Consider the following 19040-nt stretch of genomic DNA (forward strand, 5'->3'; position numbering starts at 1 on the left):
TATTGCTTTTTTCAGTGCTACGAATTTGTGCTTGAACTTGGCCTTTCCTCTCGTCACTGCCCATTGTCTTTAATGCCATGGCTTATTCGCTGAGGTTTGTACTATCTTTTCATAATGCTTTATTTTCTTCCAGAGTGATTTATTACCTAATTACTACTTGCATTGGATTTCTTAGCATTTTTATTCCCAGTGTCCCATGAAATTATGGATCATCACTCCTAATTAGTCTTCCTTTAAGACATTTTTTTTCTTTTCCAATAATTTTGAAGGTTGCCCTCAGAAAGTTTCCCAGTTACTTCTTCCCAATAAAGATGTTATGAGTAGAATTAAGGGCCCCAGTCTGTAATGTTCTGGAGTCCAACCCAGAAGTCCCACAGGCACCCGAATTCTGCAATACTGTGGGTGTTCCCCCTTCCTTTCAAAAGGAGGGACATCTCATCCTTGCCTTTGTTTTCAAGCCATGAGCTACTCATTCCCAACCTCAGGTGGACACTACTTACTATCTATCTATCTATCTATCTATCTATCTATCTATCTATCTATCTACCTATCATCTAAATCAGACCTCAATTGCTGTTGAGAGACTCAGGACTCAACAGTTCCTGCCTGTCTACTGTGTTCTGCCTACCTTCTTTTTGGCTGAGATACTAGTTTAGTGTTGACATCCTCTCTCCTACTGCTGTGTATTTGTTCTAATGAGATGATTTTGCACTGTGAACCCAGCACTGCCTTGAATATAATCTCCATGCAATGTTTATGTATCATTATATATATTTGACCTTAGTGAAAGGGCTGAGATGCAATTCCATCCTCATGGAAATTCAATTTCACAGATTGCGTAAGAAGTGGGTGTGTGTGTTATTGTTTGAAAAGAGTAAAGGAAGTGCTAGTTAAAGGCATGCTTTTTATCCATCTAGAAAACAGGGTACTTTAGTAGACATATGTACAGGTAACTAAAGTACAGGCACACACACACACATACACACACACATACACACACACACTAGCATCTTTTGTAGTAGAAACACCCATTATGAGTCTATTGTACAGCATGGACTTGTAACAAGGTAGCCTAGACCGAGAGGCTGCTTTAACTTCTGTACTGTCGCCATGTGCTGCATCCCTTGCATTGATTGGGTCCTAGTCACTGAGCTAAGAAAAGGACTAGGAGAACTGGAAACTCCGAAATGCTCACGTTCAAAGCAGCATCTCACATACATGTCGGACTCTTTCCCTTCACGATTTCAGGACTTTGCTATTGCTCAAATTCTCTAAAATACCTAACACTTTCCAACAGAGCTGGCCAGGCCACAACTAGCTTCCCCTTCAAGCGCTCGCTGTCTTCTTTCGTACATTTTTTGTGTGTGTGTGATAATTTCTTCCCAGAAATATGAGGTCTCAGTGCCATCCAACCAGGAAGAGAGAATGTGTGTGTTCAGCTCTCTGAGACCTCAACTTTACTGGTCGAATTCCTGTTATCTTCTTGGCTCCTCTCCCTCTTGTGGCCAGAAGACTTCAGGCTATCCGTACACTTCAGTCTGCTTTCTTCTGGTTCTTCATTCACTCCACAGGGTCCACATGGCCTTGTGTGATTTTACCATTCGTCTTTTCTCAGGGGATCTTTACTTTTCTTCTTCCTGTATAACATTTGATAACCTTTCCAATTTTCTCCTCATTCCATGAACTGATGAATAATCTTACAAATGCACATGCATAGATGAATTTGGGGAGATAGACCTTAATAAGAAAAAGAATGAAATTGAGTGGAGGATATTTGTGATCTTCAGTGGCTTCGATTGGCTGACCATATCCTACAACTACAAATGAAAACATGCAGATTTATATCCATAGTCATAAAGTGTGTAGAGTGCTTCTTTTCCTTAGAGTTACTAGACTCATCATGTATATTAGTGAATTCCGAGTAACTAAAGATAAGAAGAACTAAGGAAGTTCAAAAAAATTAACAATCAGATTGAGGAGCTGTGGCTATTACATCTGGAAACATGAAAAAATTCACTGGAAATTTTTTCAATTCTTGCCCAGTAGGTAGAAGTGGGAAATGGGACTTATGGGTAGTAATTACAAGGAGACTGATTTAGAGTATATTTCTCTCCTTTTTTTTTTTTTTAAAGAGTTGGTCAAAACAGGTTGCTGAAATGGTCTTGCATTCTCTATGAATGAACATACTGAAGGAAATAGTCAGCTGATACTGAACTTAGTTGTTGAAGTAAAGTGAAAAGACCATGTCGTCAGTCAAGGCAGGCGCTGATTGTCCATCCTAACTGCCCTCCTGAACTAGTCTAAGGAAGCAGAAGGCAAGTCATCCCTTAAACAAATGATGAAGAACTTTTAAAAAATGGTAGTATTTTATTTATTTTAAACAGTTCTGTACTTCAAGGAAGAAAAAAGAACAACAGAAGTTTGTTGTTGCCCTGGTTCTAACATTATGCCTTCCCCAGAAGATTAAAAATCTATTTGGAAGATAAAACAGAGCATAACATGTAAAGCAATTAGATGAGAATTTAACATTTAAATCAGAATGAAGACCATGAGGTGGGATTTTCAAAATTGGCAGAAAACAAGTTCAGAAGTCACAAGGAAACACTACAGACATCTGGGTCATATGGAGAAATTAGGACTGCAATTTGGCCTTGTAATGGCTACTAAGCTGACTCACAAGAGTGCATACAAGCTTCAATAGGTTCTCATAGATTAGCCTTCCATAATCATCTCTGAGATAACCTCAGTTATGTATGCATGTATTTATATGTGTGTGTGTGTTAATGCCAAAGCATGTAAGCCATTTGTGGAGATTTGCATCTATGCACAGAAAGGAGTTTTCATAGTAGACATATGAAAGCGAAACTCCCAGGCTAACCCCTTAAGCTTGCTCTTTGGAAAACAGCAAGTCTCAGACAGTTACATCTCTTCGGCTGGTTTTGTTTAGCTGCAGTGTGTGTCTGGCAGGGGCATCCTTTCACAATTTGTCAGACATAATGTGGCCCAAAGATGAACCTCTGTTTATCTCTTCTGGTAATGTCTGTGGTACACTCAGAAACTCTTCCTAGGTGTGGTGGGACATACCTAAAGTGCTAGCATTCAGGATGGGAAGACGGGGTGCAGGCACAGTCTAGGATACACAGTGAGACCTTGTCTCAAAACAAAACAAACAATAAAAATGCAACAAAAGCAAAACAGAGACTCTACAGTTTCCAAGTGTCCAGTACAGAAGAAACAAACGCTTCTTCTGTGCCTTACCTACCACTGTTAGGAGTGCCGTAAAAACCCCAATTCTCCATCCAGATTCAAGGTTCATCCTTTAATGTAATTAACATCAATTTATATATTGTAAGCAGCCTCTAGTCTGGATTCTTAAAGCAAGAAAATAAAACTAAATGCCACTGACTTCCTTGGTGAAGGCAGGAGAGTTCAGACAGAGTCAAATCTAATAGGAGATTTTACACACATTTCACTTTAAGGGGATTGGGTGTGTAGTATGAAATGGAGATGCTTCCATGACACCAAGTTAAAGCAGAGGATGCCATGTCTGAACCTGAATGCAGAGGTTGCATTCCTGGTTCTGTCCTGGCAGTAAATCTGAGTCTTTATATATATATGTAAAATAGGCCCAGGTACATCAATGATGTTCAGTTATAAGTTTGCTTGCAAAAATAAAAAATAGAGGCGAGAGCTCAGTGAATGGTGTATGACGTGTACGGAAATATCCACCATCTGTGAAGAACCATGCTAGGCTATTCCTGTCAGAAACAGTGGTTACCAACAGCATCACTATTTTTCCATATACCCACATATTACAACTGGCTTTTCTTTAGTTAATTCTTAAAAAGATCTAAATAGATTTGAACAAATGAGCCTTTGGGAAGGGAAATTATGGTTCTGTGTGGGTGTTTGCATGTGTTTTGGTCATAGTAAACATTTTAGAACAACTAATTTATTTTCTATTTACCCTTGGATAGAGTTTCTAAAAGTACACAAATTCTCAATTATTTCTAACCAATTCAGAGTTTGGGTTTTTTTTTTTCTTCTTCTTTTTTCTTCTTCTTCTTCTTCTTTTTTAAAATTTTATCCCAGAGCAATCTTGGCTAATCTGTTCCCAGAATGCTTTGTTCTTCTCTATTCTCTGAGCTGCCTCTGGGGGTTAAATGAGAGCTGCGGATCTTTGTTGGTGGTAGGCTTTGGTTCTGCAGAAACCCCCTAATCCCCTGTTTACCACAACACGAGTCTATTGCCATAGAAATGATAGCTGAGATCCCACAGTCCACACCACTGACTTCACAGCAGGGCCTGGTAAGACGAGAAGCCAAGCTAGCAGAGGAACAGAATTCACTAGAATAGTAGGGACTCTGTTGACTTGAAAGAAAGGAGGAATTGTCCTTGTCCACATTAAAACAAAAATGCATGAGTGAGCTACATCTTCGGGTATGCTGTAGTTTATTTTCTGTTTAATACTGCCTGACTACAAGTAGTAATTTGGAATCTTATGCCATGGGATAAGTTTGCTTGCAAAAAAAAGGTCAGCACTTTCCCTTCATGGCATTTGTTTCTTATTGAAATAAGAAACAAATTGATTCTAATGAGTCATGCACAGTTGACGTCTAAGATCTCCTTTCTCACGATGCATTGTTTTGTTTGTGTTGTTCTCTGTGTGTCCGTTTTGTCCCGTTCCTATTAACAGAAGACAGTGAACCTGAGCAGGACACTAAAGGTATTTCCCCCCTTATTTCTGCCTTGCCGTCTCTTTTTACATGCACAGTGTATTTCAGTTGCTTATTTTCCTGATCTAAAGTGCTATTATTTTGTCAAGAATTGACAACTGTCCTGTGGGAAGAAGAAGCTGTAGCCTTAAACAGTATACCTGAGGAAGGGCTGCTTCCCTATAGACTGGGGTTATGGACCAGTCACATCGCTTAGGAGAACATTGACTCCAGAAACGTGTTGGAATCATGCAATCAAAATTCTAAAATCACAACATGAAATAAAATGAAAAGAATGGGCAAGAGAATGAACCCACACAGGTCAGAGCAGAAGTTTATTTGGGGGTGGGGGATGGATGTGTTAAAATTTTGGAGAAGTGTTAAAACTGACATAGGTGTTTGGTTACCAACCTTTCAATTTGATGAGGAGTTTAATGCATTCTCTAAGTCACTAAAAATAAAGTGGTTTTATTTTCATTGACATGGAAATGTACAGTTCATGAACCATATTCAGGAAGAAAAAGCAGCTGGAAATGAACTTTGTCTGGGAAACTGCTCTTATACAACAACTTCTCCCATCATGAGAAGTGCCTGTTTCCCAGTGAGGCTATGATTGGCGCTCTTCTTACCCAAACTCTGGTCATCTCAGCATACAAACACACGTCCTCAGGTCACACAGTTTGGTTCTGGGGATCTATCTTAGGCTGCTCTTGTTTAAAACAACGTCTCCTCATTTTACAGACACAAATGTAATCGATTAAGTACCCTTTGCCTCAAATGCTTGGCATCAGAAGTGTTTCAGGTTTCAGAGTTTTTCAGATAATGGACTATTTGCTCAGACTTGAGCAGCTGAGCATTCTAAATCTGAAGATCTGAATTCGATCTAGCGTGCTTCAAAATGGAAACTTGTTGAGAGTCGTTGGCACTCCAAAACTTTTGGATTTTAAAATTTCAGATGAGCGACACTGTATTAGCTATTCATCTCGCTGCCATGACAAGATAGCTGACTGAAGCAGCCTTACCTATGAGAGGGTTCACTTGCCTAGAAATCCAGGGGATGCAAATCATCTCCGCAGGGAAGACATCAGGGCTGCTATACTCCATCTGTAGCTGCAAAGGTGTGAGATGACAGCCCCCCACCTCACGGTGGGTCAGGAAGCAGAGAGCTTGAACCAGCACCACAAAATGCAGCCAGTCTTCAGGATCTGCCCCCAGGGACCTAGTTCTGCTAGCTAACCTGCATGTCCTTAACAATCCAGACCCTGGGCCCGAGAGATGGCTCAGTGGTTAAGAGCATGCATTGCTTTTACAGAGGACCCAACTTTCATTCGTATTGGGAGGTTCACGACTGCCTCTAGCTCCAGCACCAGGGTCTCTGACATCCTTTTCTGGAGTCCTCAGGTACCTGCACTCATAGGAGCACATCCTATACACATACCCACACATGTACACATAACTAAAATAACAAAATCCATCTTCAAAAGAAGAAGAATCCCAAAGCTCTCATAGCAGTATTAGCAGTTGCAGACAAAGGGTTCGATCATGTGAACACATGGAGGACATTTAGATTTAAACCATAAGAAGTATTTAATCCGTATTTGAAATGTTTTCCTTTTTCTAGAAACTAGGTTTTTTACAACACACATCAAGTAAAAGCATCCCCCCTGGTACTCTGGGTCAGTTTTCAGTCGTCTCCCTCTTCCCTTTACTCCTGCTAGCCACGGGTTGTTTGAAACCTTAAAGCAAAGCAAAACAAAACAAAAACAAACAAAAAGCATCTTCAAGGGAGGGTAGGAAATAATACAGAAGGGAAAGAGTAAGAGAAAATAAAATTCATGAGATCTCACAACATCCTTTGAAAGAGCCCTCAGAAAGAAAAACAGCCCAAACTTGAGAAATCCTTTTGAACTGCCCTCTACCCAAGAAGGGGGCTACACTCTAACCACTAGAGCATCTGTTATTTCTGGACTTGGTCTAGGTCTCCTGTTCCCTGAGTTTTCCATGGCTTTACAAGAACAATTTCAGACCGTACGATGACCTTATCTCCGGAATACACACCACCCGTTAAAAGGACGACCATAGGGCTGACTATGGATCTGAAAGTAGTTTGAAAAACAGAGATGGCAGGTGTTCAGGGTGAGGCCAGAAGGACTACAGCTGTGTTTGTTATAAACAAGGTGGGAATTGCTGGCCCCTTCAGCACAGTTTTGATGTCGGGTTTCCAACCTTCAGATAGGTCTGCAAGTTTGCCCAAGAGATATAAAGCCCAAAGCATGTGACTAGTTCCCTAAGAGAAAACCAGGGGTTAAATATTGCCTATGCCTGTTTTTCATGGAGCTGGTAAATAATAACATACTTGCCCACAGGGACGTGAATAAGAAAGAGAGAATAGTGAGTTGGACAGTGATAAATAAGATTATCAGTAGCAAGAGGAGTGGTATAATGTCAGAATACTTACAAAGTTTCCCCAAAATTATTAAATAACTTCAAACTTCTGTTCAGCAGTTTATTTGTTTATATAACAAAACATATTTTCTAACATAAAAATAAACTACAAAATGAAGACATTTGACGTGCATTTTATTGGCTAAGAAACAGACCACATTGTGCTTTGGACTAATGACCTAGAACGCATTTCAGCTTGTGGCTACCCACTAAGGCAATGGGTTTTGCTATCGAACTATATCCAAGTTCATTATCGCAGGGGATGAAGTTAGTCTGACTTTTATTGTTGATTGCAGCTGCTAGGATTGTTGTCAGTGGCTGTTAAATGGTTGGAATTTCTCTCAGCCCATCTTCACCTTTCACATTTAGAACTGGAAACAAATACAGATGGGTAAAAACATGGGAGCTTCACTGCTGATAAAGCTGAGTTCAAAAACAAAGCTCTCTGGTCCAACTAACAAGGAGACTCACCTAACTTCTGGTTTTCATTCTTACCTTCCCAACCTTTCACACCTCACGTCTTAATGTTTGGGTGGAGAAGTCCTGATCTGGTAGGCTTTCAACTGCATAGCAAGCTCTTTCCTTCATTTAGGTAGGGTACCCAAGAGAATGGTGGTCTAGCCGGGCTGAGATGCACATATTATAGAGAACTTCATTTGCCTGGTCTCACCAGAAAAGTCACTCCCTCACTCGCCTGCTCATTCACTCACTCATCTACTCACTCACTCATTTAATAAATATTAATTGATTACGTACCCTGTCCCAGGGCACATCTGGAGATAGACACAGACCAACATGTATGTGAGTCAGCCTGCAGTAATGAACAAAACAGAGCCAGACGTTGCTATGTTTCCATCGCATGGAGAGGGGCAATCAAAATACACATAAAGGGACCCACAGGTGTCAGTGGTGCTAAGTATATGATGAAACATAAACAGAGTGAGGGGGCATGAAGGACAGTATGATAGCAGGACATCTCAGTGTAAGCCAAAAGACATGAACAGCATTTAGAAGCTCCTTTGGGAGTAGAGGGAAAGGGAAGGGAAGAATTGAAGCTGTCTGTCAATACTGCAAAGGGAGGGCTGAGTCCTACCTCTTGGAGAGAACCCAGGAGTGCGGGATGGACTCGCTTCACTGTAACCACCGGTCACTTTCTTCTCTCAGCACACTGCACTGAACGATGAAGCCCACTTTGGAGAAAGAAAATAACTTTATTAGCAGTTTTACATTCATGGAGCTACTACCTATGTGGCCAACAGTACCCATGACATGTACCCAAATGGGGCCCATAGGAAGTTGGGGATGAGGCAGTATAGGGAATCAATTAAGTTCAAAATCATGATGAACTGTCAGGAATAGCTGGCTGGTCTAGTCACTCTCTCACTTTATGCCTAGCTGTGTTGTGCAATATGGATCATCAAGGGTTTTGCAATGAGCCTAAATGACAATCCACATAATGCATTAGCAGCCAAAGAAAAAGAAAAGCTGTGAATCAGAACACAATACACCCACCCTGGTTACTAAATTTCCAAGAAGAATTCCAAGTTCCCCAACTAAAAGATTTGCTTCTATAAATCAAAACAGTAGAAAGAATCTGGATTCCCTATTTCTCCATTTTTTTTATTGTCCTAATTTCCATCTAAAAGGCTCTCATTTCAAATCCAAGGGCACAGTCAAGTCATTAGAGCACTTTTCTAGTATGAATGAGACCAAAATGATCCAACTCCAGGTCTCAAGCATCTCACTGTTTTCAGTGCTCAGAGGCCGTGGACCCCATGTGGTACTGATTACAGTGACTCAACTCGAAAACTGCAGTGCCAATCCCTGCATGCACTGTCCCAGCCACATGTGACAAACAGGATCAGATGTGTGGCCTGGCCTAGGTCTCGATTACTATCACCAGAGAACAAGAAGAGTATGTAGATGCCCCCTGCTAGGATGCCTCTCAGCCTAGAGCTGGCCATCAAAAGCACATGGCCTGTGAACTAGGATTAAGCTCGGCAAACAAGAATCCAAAAAGAGCACTTGGGTGATATTGTCCTTAAACCTCCCTCAGCCTGTAACACATCGCTTTCCTCCTGCTACTTATTGATCAAGGCAACTAAATAATCTACCATTTTAAGTTTTCTGCATTTTGGATTTGACAGACATGAACTCCAGGGCGTTGTTTACTCTGATTTTTTGTTGCATATTTAATTAGACTCCAGGACTTTCTAAAGCCAGGGTATTGTTGTTTTTGTTATTATTATTATTTTTAGACATCATCTCATGTGGTCCAGGATGGCCTCAAACTCCCCTGTAGCTGAGGATGACTTTGGACTCCAAATCCTCCTGCCTCCACCTACCCACTGCCGGGATTACAGACATGTGCTATTACAGCATCTGGTTTTTATGGTGCTGAGGACTGAACCCAGGGCTTTGTATAGCCTAGGCAATCACTCTACCAATTGAACTACATCTCTAGCCCTCAATTTTGGTTTTAAGAGGCAGGTTCAACTGCATGCTAAACATTCAACACATTTTTTGAAACTTTTTTTTTCTTAACCACTGTTGTTTTTGAAGATGACACTTTCCCATTCTCCTCCTGACTTTTGTGTACAACATTTACATACTTAAAATAGACCATCAGAGATTTTGCAATCAGCCCAAATGATGTTATAAATAATGCATGTCTTAGAGTCTTAAATATCAAAAGATAGGAAGCCAAGCTACTTCAATTTTGCACTGAAGACCCAGTTGTCAAGAAAGATCATATTTTTATACCTTTGAATTATGTAACCTTATAAAGAGTGTATCAAAAGTCAGAAATACTCCTGCTGAGCTCTAGCCTTGCTATGATTGTTCTGTGTGTTTCCTGCCGTGTCCACACAAACTCCGTGGATTTCGGTGAACTAGAAGAACGAAGTTTCAAAGTGCTGTGCTAACTGGGGTTTAGAATCCCTGTCATGCTCTGGGCTCATGCCCTAGAAAACAACAGAAGAGAGCATAAAATATGTTGACAATATAATAGGAAAACAAAAAGATTTCATAATAGTTTAAAAGAACATTGGATTTGACATCAGAAGACCTGAGACCAAGCTTATTACCATTCCTGTTCTTACTGAGGAAATAAATAAAATTAATGGGGATTCGGTTTATAAAGAAGAGCAGAAATCTCATCAATCTTGTAAACTGTGCTCTCCAGTTCATTCTGAGTTTCCACCTCTTTCTTTAATTCAAGATAAAACTGCTAAATCCGAAGAACTGATTTTTTTTTAATCAGCAAAGATTGTAACCTTAAGGAATGCAAATGGCTAATTCTCCTCCTCACATTTATCTAAAATATCCCTTTCCTTTTCCCCAGTATATCATCCAACTCTCTGAAATGTGTGATATATTTGGATTTATTCTCCCTACTATGCCATGATAGAGTTGAGGATAAAAACATTAATCATTTCTTTAATCCACTAAAATAGTGTCCTGTGCTCATTTTGATCCTGAATGCCTCTGGGCACTTAATCCAGTAGTGAACAAAACAGGCTAAGACAATCTAATGTGAGAACTGAAGAACAGATAAGTAGGAACTGACTAAAAGAGTATCAGATAGCAGTGAGTGTGTAAAGATCATACAATAGAATGACAAAGATGTACTATGTGTTGGATGACTACGGTCTAAGAAAATGTCCTTTAAAATGAGACCCGAGTTATACATATAAGGAACCCATCACATGAAGACATGAGCATGAATGTTCTAAGCTGAAATATAACAAATACAAACTTCTATGTTGTAAATAAGCTCAGTGTGGCCTGGGGTGGTGAGAAAAGCAAGATCATAGACCAAAGAGGCTGGAGGCCAAGCCCAGCAACACTGAAGGGTTGATCACACTCAGGGGCATACCATGTGACTGCAGTTTTGAAAGTCCTATCTTGCTTAGCCATTTCATAAGGAACAATCTCTCATGCTCTTTGTCTTCCTAACAGTTTTTGCAAGAATCCTGCGTGCTCCTGAGTCCCACAATGTCACCTTTGGTTCCTTTGTAACCCTACGCTGCACAGCAATAGGCATCCCTGTCCCCACCATCAGCTGGATTGAAAACGGAAATGCTGTGAGTGCCTTGTGCTTGGGATTATTTGGGGGAAGACCCACTGGTGATGAATTTCCGGACATAGCATGTACCTGTAGTGTGTGGTGATTTCAATGAGAACAGCTCCCATAGCCTCACATGGTTGATCCCTACTTGGAGGAACTGTTTGAGAAGAATTAGGAGGTATGGCTTTTTGAGAAAGTGTGTCACTGGGGGCAGGCTTTGGGGTTTCAAAAGGCTATTCCCTCTGTCACTCTCTCTCTCTGCTTCCAACTTATGAATCAAGATGTAAGTTCAGCTATTCCTATCATGCTTTTGCTCCACCATCATAGACTCTACCTCTCTGAAACTATAAGCCCCAAGTTAAATGTTATCTTTCATAAACTGCCTTTGTCATAGCATTTTTATCACAGCAATAGAAAAGTAACTATGACATAATGTTACATTTCTATCTATGTCTATATACTTGTACCAGTATTTGAAGCAATTTTCTGTTCCAGAAACCACTGACATTAAACCCTGGGAGTTTGTGTTTTTCCCTGTATCGTGTAAAAAACAGAATACTTCCTTTGCTTTTTTTGTATAAAAGAGAAATACTTACAAGTCCTTCCCACAACTGAAATAATTTTCATAAAATGTACCAGGAAAAGACCAGTTCACTGGTGGAGATTACTTTAATGGAAAGTAATCCAGAATTATAACCCATCTATACCAGTTCAATATGTTTTTCTGCATTTTTAATAGTTATAATAATAGCTAATGTGGTTACATGATTAATTGAGCCAGGCCCTCTTCTAAGCACTTTATGTACATGAATTCACTCATTCATTTTACAAACCCATGTTGAGCATCTGAATATCAAGTACTAGTCTAGGCCCCATGGAAACAACAGCAAGCAAAATGGGAGACCTTCCCTGATGTCAAAGAGCTTCCATTCTGGTGAGAAAGGACAGAGAATAAAATCAGAGAAAGAATGTATATTGTGTGTGGACTGTGTCAACTATGACAAAAAATAATAAACATAAAGCCGGGAATGAGACACAAAGTCGGACCTTAGAAGAAAGATTCCAGTTTGAATAGGGTGGTTGAGTTTAACGGAGACAAAGACAACTGGGCAGATGTCTGGGTATGATGACAGGGGAGGCTATGTGGATACATGCTGGAACATTACTAGATGAAGTCTCTGAGATGAGGGTGTAGACATGGTCTGTTGGAGGAGCATCAAGGAGGTTAGTGTGAGTACAGATGAGTGAATGTATAGATAAGGGGTGCAGCGGCCACCGTGAGTCAGAAAGACCTGCAGAGGTCCCTGAAGCAACTTCCACTTCCCTTTTTCTGACATGGGACTCAGTTGCAAGGCTGCTTCTATTGTCTATTGACCCGTGGGTTTGCTTCATTGTGCCCTGCTCTCTTGTGTGCCTAGTTATTTTGAGTAACCACTATTCACTGTATTAGAAAGAAGATGTCAAATTTGAGGGATGGAGAATGGTACTTTCCTCGGAAATAATTCTTGCTCCATTCTTTCGGGATCTAAGGACTACCTCTAATCTTGGACCACCTTAGTTTCGAAGCTCCTTGGATACACTCAGTGATTATTGCATGGATGTAATACTTCACATGGATATTTCACTTACAGCTCACACTAACATGATCCTGATAACTAGCACTTTGAAACATTTCTTTATTTTATCTGATTATTGTCTATATTTTATGATTGTTACATTTTAATTTCTCTTCTCACTCCTTAAAGACAACCAAAAGAAAATTTGAACTTTCTGAAGTTGGGAAGTGTCTCAGGGGAAGTATAATACTCTAAATTTTTTTACCTGTTAAACTTTTTTCTAGAATTTAAATTTCTTTTGAGTATAAAGGTTCATATATAATAGCTAGTTTATGGTATCTAGAAAGGGAAATTAATCAGGACTATTATTGTCATATATTTTAAACATTGCCTGTTGTCTATTTGTGTTTGGTGTAAATATACTTCTTGTTTTATCTTAGTTTGATTTCTGTTGCTGTGATAAAAATGCTGTGACCAATAGCAACTTTAAGCTGACAGCTTATAGTCCATCATGACAGGAAGGCAGGAACTCAGGCAGAAACCTGGAGGCAAGAACTGAAGCAGAAGCCATGATGGAATGCTGCTTACTTGCTTACTCTCCATAGCTTGCTCAGTCTGTTTTTTTATACACCCCTGGATTACCTGCCTAGGGATGGTAACACCCACAGTAGGCTGGTCCCTTCCATATCAACTATTAATCAAAAAAATGTCCCCACAGACTTGCCTATAGGCCAATATGATAGAGGCAACTCTTCAGTTGAGGTTCACTCCTCCCAGATGCCTGTGTCAATTTGACAAAACAAAAGACAAACCTAAGTATCACAGTATTGAGACTGTGATTATGAGGTAAAGAAACATATTTTCATTGCTTTGGTGTAGATGCAATTGAAGTCAATAGAATTCCTCTTCATCAATTGTATCAATTACTGGAGAACATGGCATTTCAGCACCACTTTTTTGTTTCACTGTGCTGTTTCATCTTGCTCTATTTTCTGTTCTGGATTATTGTATCTATTTTCTAAACTGGGAGCAGCCTGTTCTTTCAGTGAGCTATCAAGATCATGTTCCAAGGTCAATGTTAAGCCAGCCTTATGGAATCGCCTGGCAAGCTTGTGTACTTTTCTTTGGTGCAGGGCCTGAAGTGAAGAGGGTACAATGCAAATCTCTAAAACTGAGACACTTACCCTGCTGTACCTTTAAGGATAGCTTCTCTCTCCTCTACATTCTTTCTACTCAGACTCCCAGTCAACAGATTCCTCTCTGTGATGGATAATAGTCAGAGTCAACTCGACTAGATTTAGCATCCCTCAGGAGAGTAAGGAAACATCAGAATATTAGGATAACTAATATTGAATAACTAAGGATGTTACGCAAAGTGCTCATGTGACGCACGATGGCTAGTCACGTTAACATGGTAATAAGCCTATAACACTACAGAAGATGAGACTGTTCCACATCTCCCATGCAAACTAAAACACTGGACAGCCAGAGACACAAGAGTAGAAGAAAGCCAAGCAGTGTTCCTCAACTTGATGAAGATACATCTTCTTTCTTCCCATGGAAATGTTATTTTTTCATGGAAACTTGTAGTCAGATAAACTTGGGCATGACAGATTTGTTTATTTTCTTTTACTATAGTGAATATAGTAAATTGATGGGGATAAAGAATAGCTTACTATTTTAAAAAATGATTTCTTTTTTCTTTTATTTTTTTTTTTTTGAGATGGGGTTTCCTCTGTGTAGCCCTGGCTGTCCTGGAATTCACTATGTAGACCAGGCTGTCCTAGAGTCACTGAGATCTGCCTGCTTTTGCTGCCTAAGTGCTAGGGTTAATGGCATGTGCCACCATGCCTAGGAGCTTACTGTTTTAAAAAAGAAAGTCTTTGTATGTTCTCGAACCATATTTATTGAAAGTTATTCTAATAAGAACTGTTATATAAACATTTAACTAAAAAATTAGAAAAACTATCTTTCTTGCTTTGTCCAGTATACATGATTCCTAAAAATTTATAAAAGTTGACATAGTTTTGTTAAAAGAATTTTGTAAAAAAAATAGATAGAACATATATTTTGAAGATTGTGTTTTTAAATATTCTTATAGATAACCATATTTCACCCAGATTTTTAAAGTAACATGATTTTGGTTTCGAGTATGTGAACTTTGGAGTGTTCAGTGAAGTTATGATATTACCCAACTATCTATGGCTATAGGTAGATTATCTCAAGATGGCATTGTTAATGGATTAATGATGCATACAAATGCTGTACAGGTATTCATCATCTCAGGTGTTATTATATGATAGAACTTCCTCTTTTAACTGCCTCTTTTAAAAGTGTTTCCTCTTAAAAAATTATTTTAGTTTTCATTCCATGTACATGTATGTGTGTGTGCTTGTAGGTTTGTGTATGTGTGAGTGCAGGTGCCCATGGAGTTCAGAAAAGAGCATCAGATTCTCTGGAGCTGGAGTTACAGGCAACTGTATATTGCCTATTGTGCTGTGGGTGCTGAGATCCGAACTTGGGTCTTCTGCAAGAGCACTCCATGCTTCAACCACTGAGTCATCTCTGCAGTTCCCAAATACTTCTCTATTATATTTTTCTGTAATATGTTTAAGGTATAAGAATGATATTTTTATGCAATATGCTTGGTGAAATAATTGCCACAGTCAAGCAAATGAACAGATCCATCTACCTCCTTACAAAAGTCATCACTATCAGAAAGACAGAATGTTCTAGCCAGAGAAGAGAACTCACTCTGGCTTCTTTAGTTAAGTGAATCTGAGTGACTTGGCAAAAACATCCTCACTATAAATGCCAGATATAATCACCTGAGTTAAGTCCAGCCAGCCCCTGCTTAACGTGGGATAATGGTTCTAGGCCCTCCATGGATAACAAAAACCTTGGGTGCTCAAGTCCCTTGTGTCTGATGGTGTACTATTTGTGCATATTCTTCCCTATACTTTAAATCATCTCTTGGTACAAATGCTATGGAAATAACTATTACACAGTTTTATTTAGGAAATAATGACAGGTTTAAAAAAATCTCATACATGTTCAATATAAACATACTTTTGAAATATTTTCAATACAAAGTTAGTCAGATCCATACAGGCTACGGATAAACTTGCAAGGCCACTGTACCAGTAGTCTTTGAGCATACCTTGGTAAAAGGTCATGACAATAATCTGAACTCATCCCTTTGATCTTTTAAAACCCAGCAAGGGGGCAAAATGATCCAAATAGAGGGCAGAGGGTTGCTTTTATTTTTAGATCATCAAAAATACTAAACTGTTAGTTGGGGTGAGCGATGAAGAAAGAAAAACAGACTCAAACTATGACTAACAAGGCCTGCTGTGCGTGAGTCACTGAGGGAGTCAAGTGAGGCCTCTGGACGCAGGAGGAAAAGCACTTAGAAGCCACATCATCCTTGAGCTTTGGATGGTCTGCTCTCTCCACTCAACTATTTCAGCACTTGGAGGGAGCCCCCTGGAGAGGTCAGGCGGCTTGAAGAGCTCTTCTGCTTTCTGGGAGGCATGTTTTCACTGACCTCGTGACCTCGGGGAAGGGTTGAGGAATGACTTGCTTAGGTGTGAACAGGAAACGCATTGGCAGCCTAGGCAGTTGGGGGCTGTTCGGTTCTCAGTTGCTGCGTTGTACTGCACAGCTTTTCTTCTCTAAGGAGGGAACCAGCTTGGCAAAGAAGAAAAGCAGCAGTTCCCCCCCACTCCACTTCTATAAACTGGAAAGGGATGATCCTCGTAAACAAGACAGAAAATGCAAAACACACCAAGTTCGCCAACTGACCGTAGAAGTTCAGACTTCAGCCTGTCTCACATTGTTGTTTTGAAGTAAAATCAGGGAGAGTTTGTGTTTAAAGATGTCCAGCTGCTTAGACCTAACACAGAAACTTACATCTATAAGATGTTGGTCTTCTGAGAAATATGATAACAAAGAATTCAGCAGAAATTCCTGAGTGCATACTTCACATGTGTGGAGAGGGGCAGGGAAGAGAGGCTCGAGTGTCCATTGTCTAGGTTTCTCCAGTTCTGGAATTACAAGCACACGTCAGCTCTTTGGGGTTTTTTAGTTGTTTTGTTTTGTTTTGTTTTTGTTGTTGTTGTTGGTGGTGGTGGTGGTGGTGGTGTGTTGTGTGTGTGTGTGTGTGTGTGTGTGTGTGTGTGTGTGAATTCTGGAGATCAAACTCAGGTTCTTATGCTACTAAGCCAAGCTCTTTGCTGGTTGAGCTCTTATGCTAGTATGAATGCATACCTCTTAAAGATATTTCTCTCTGCTTCTTCAGTTTCTCATAGAGACCAGGCTACTTACCCGGGGGGCAGGGGGATACCATAATGTTTGATCTGACCTAGAAAGTTTTCCCAGTGATGGAGACTAGTAATGAGGGTAGAGAATGGCAAGACAGAGGAGAGACTTGGACAACACTTCATTACCTAATTGCTATGGACAATGTCCAGTGCTGGAGACAGCTCGCCATCAAGTAGTTAAGAAGAACACTCGTCATAGACTGGGGAAGAGTGTAGCTGAAAAGCACATGGTGTGAGGACAGTTTGATCCCCAGAACCCACATAAAAGTTGGAAGTGAAAGTTTGCATCCGTAATCCCAGAGCCACTACAGGGAGGTGGGAGGCAGAGATGGACAGTCTCCAAAGCTGCTGTATACAGTAGGCATGAGACACTGTTTCAAACAATGTAGAAAGCAAGGCTAGACATCCAAAGTTGTTCTCTGACCTCCACACATGCACTGTGGCACCCCATGTACACCCTTGCCCATGTACACATACACACATCACGGGGGGAGAGGTGGAGAGAGAGAGAGAGAGAGAGAGAGAGAGAGAGAGAGAGAGAGGAGGCAGGGAGAGAAGAAGAAGAAGAAGAAGAAGAAGAAGAAGAAGAAGAAGAAGAAGAAGAAGAAGAAGAAGAAGAGGAGGAGGAGGAGGAGGAGGAGGAGGAGGAGGAGGAGGAGGAGGAGGAGGAGGAAGAGAAAGAGATTTAAAAAGTAAAGAAAGCTGATCACATCTTAGACCTTCCCTGTGCCCGCCCCCCACCACCACCAGTCTGAGAGAGCCAGCATGTGAAATAGTAAGAGAACTCTCTTCAAATTTTCCATTCTTCATCATACTGAGGAACATATTCCATGGAAGCCAAGCTCATGTCACCTAGGCCCAACATCTAGTCCTACAAAGTAACATTGGCTAATTCTTTAATTTTCCTCAATCATTTGAATTTCCTTCAAACTGGTATTGTTTTCCCCTCACCTAAATAGTAGTGATGAATGAATAATTTATTGAAAATGTGTCATAGTGCTTAAGAAAGCAGAAGAAAGAATTGCCATTTCAAAATAAGCCATGGTCTTTACAATGGCATTTGATGGTTGATTTGTTAAGGTTGTAGAGTTGGCTTTCTGTTGCTGTGACAAATGCCCGAGAAACACAACACAACAAGGAAGATGGACTCATCTCGGCTCATGGTTTCAGAGGTCTGAGGTTATAGTCCTCTGGCCTTCTCTCTTGGATGTGATTCAACATATGGATGTCTGGCTGTCAGAGTGTGTGGACGAGGCTGCTCTCCTCAGCTGTGAAGCAGAGAGGAAAGAGGGGGCAGGGGTCCAACATCCCCTTCAAGGCCACATGCTTGATGATGCAGCTTCTTTTAGGTTCTACCTCCTAATGCTTCTGTAGCTCCCCAACCTTACCAAGACTTCCAACCAGCCCTTTCATGCATGAGGTTTTGAAAACATTCAAGATTCAAGCTATTGTGCTTGCTTGATGACAACTCATCTGCTTTCTCTTCAAGGACTAGAGAACATAATGTTTACAAACCATGGACTTTGGTGTCAGACCAACAGGGGTACAGTTCTAACTCTCAGCTGAATAGAACATGTGGACAGTCTTGGGTCAGTGGGATGACAGTTTAGTAGGTAAAGGTGCCTGCCAGTTCAGTCCTTGAGTTCAATGACCTAAGTTCAATCCTTGAGAGCAACACCATGGAAAGAGAGAGCCAACTCACCCTCTTACCCATGCTATGACATGAGTGTGCCCACACACTTATGCAAAAATAAATAAATGAAATATAATTAAAAATTAAAAAAGAAAATGTAGGCAGTCTTAACTATATAGTTGGAATGATGACTAGTGAATAAGCATTTGTGTAATTAATCTTGTCAATTACATGCTAATATATTGATAATCTGGGTTTTTAAGGACATTTGACTTCTGGTTTAAGGGTCCAGCATAGTTT

At 40.3% G+C, this 19040-nt stretch overlaps 1 protein-coding gene across 6 annotated transcripts in view; it reads left to right on the plus strand.

The window, feature by feature from the left end:
• Window positions 1–19040, plus strand: part of Musk (muscle associated receptor tyrosine kinase) — a 91177-nt gene that overhangs the window by 36819 nt on the left and 35318 nt on the right. For 3 of the 6 annotated variants that reach the window (XM_059255772.1, XM_059255773.1, XM_059255776.1), the window contains exons 6-7: window positions 4697–4726; window positions 11121–11245. In XM_059255772.1, coding sequence (XP_059111755.1) covers window positions 4697–4726; window positions 11121–11245 — 155 coding nt within the window. The remainder of the gene's footprint in view (window positions 1–4696; window positions 4727–11120; window positions 11246–19040) is intronic. The other 3 variants (XM_059255774.1, XM_059255775.1, XM_059255777.1) reach the window with 1 other exon arrangement.

This window comes from Peromyscus eremicus, chromosome 2 (assembly GCF_949786415.1).
Source record: "Peromyscus eremicus chromosome 2, PerEre_H2_v1, whole genome shotgun sequence".
Classification (NCBI taxonomy): Eukaryota; Metazoa; Chordata; class Mammalia; order Rodentia; family Cricetidae; genus Peromyscus; species Peromyscus eremicus.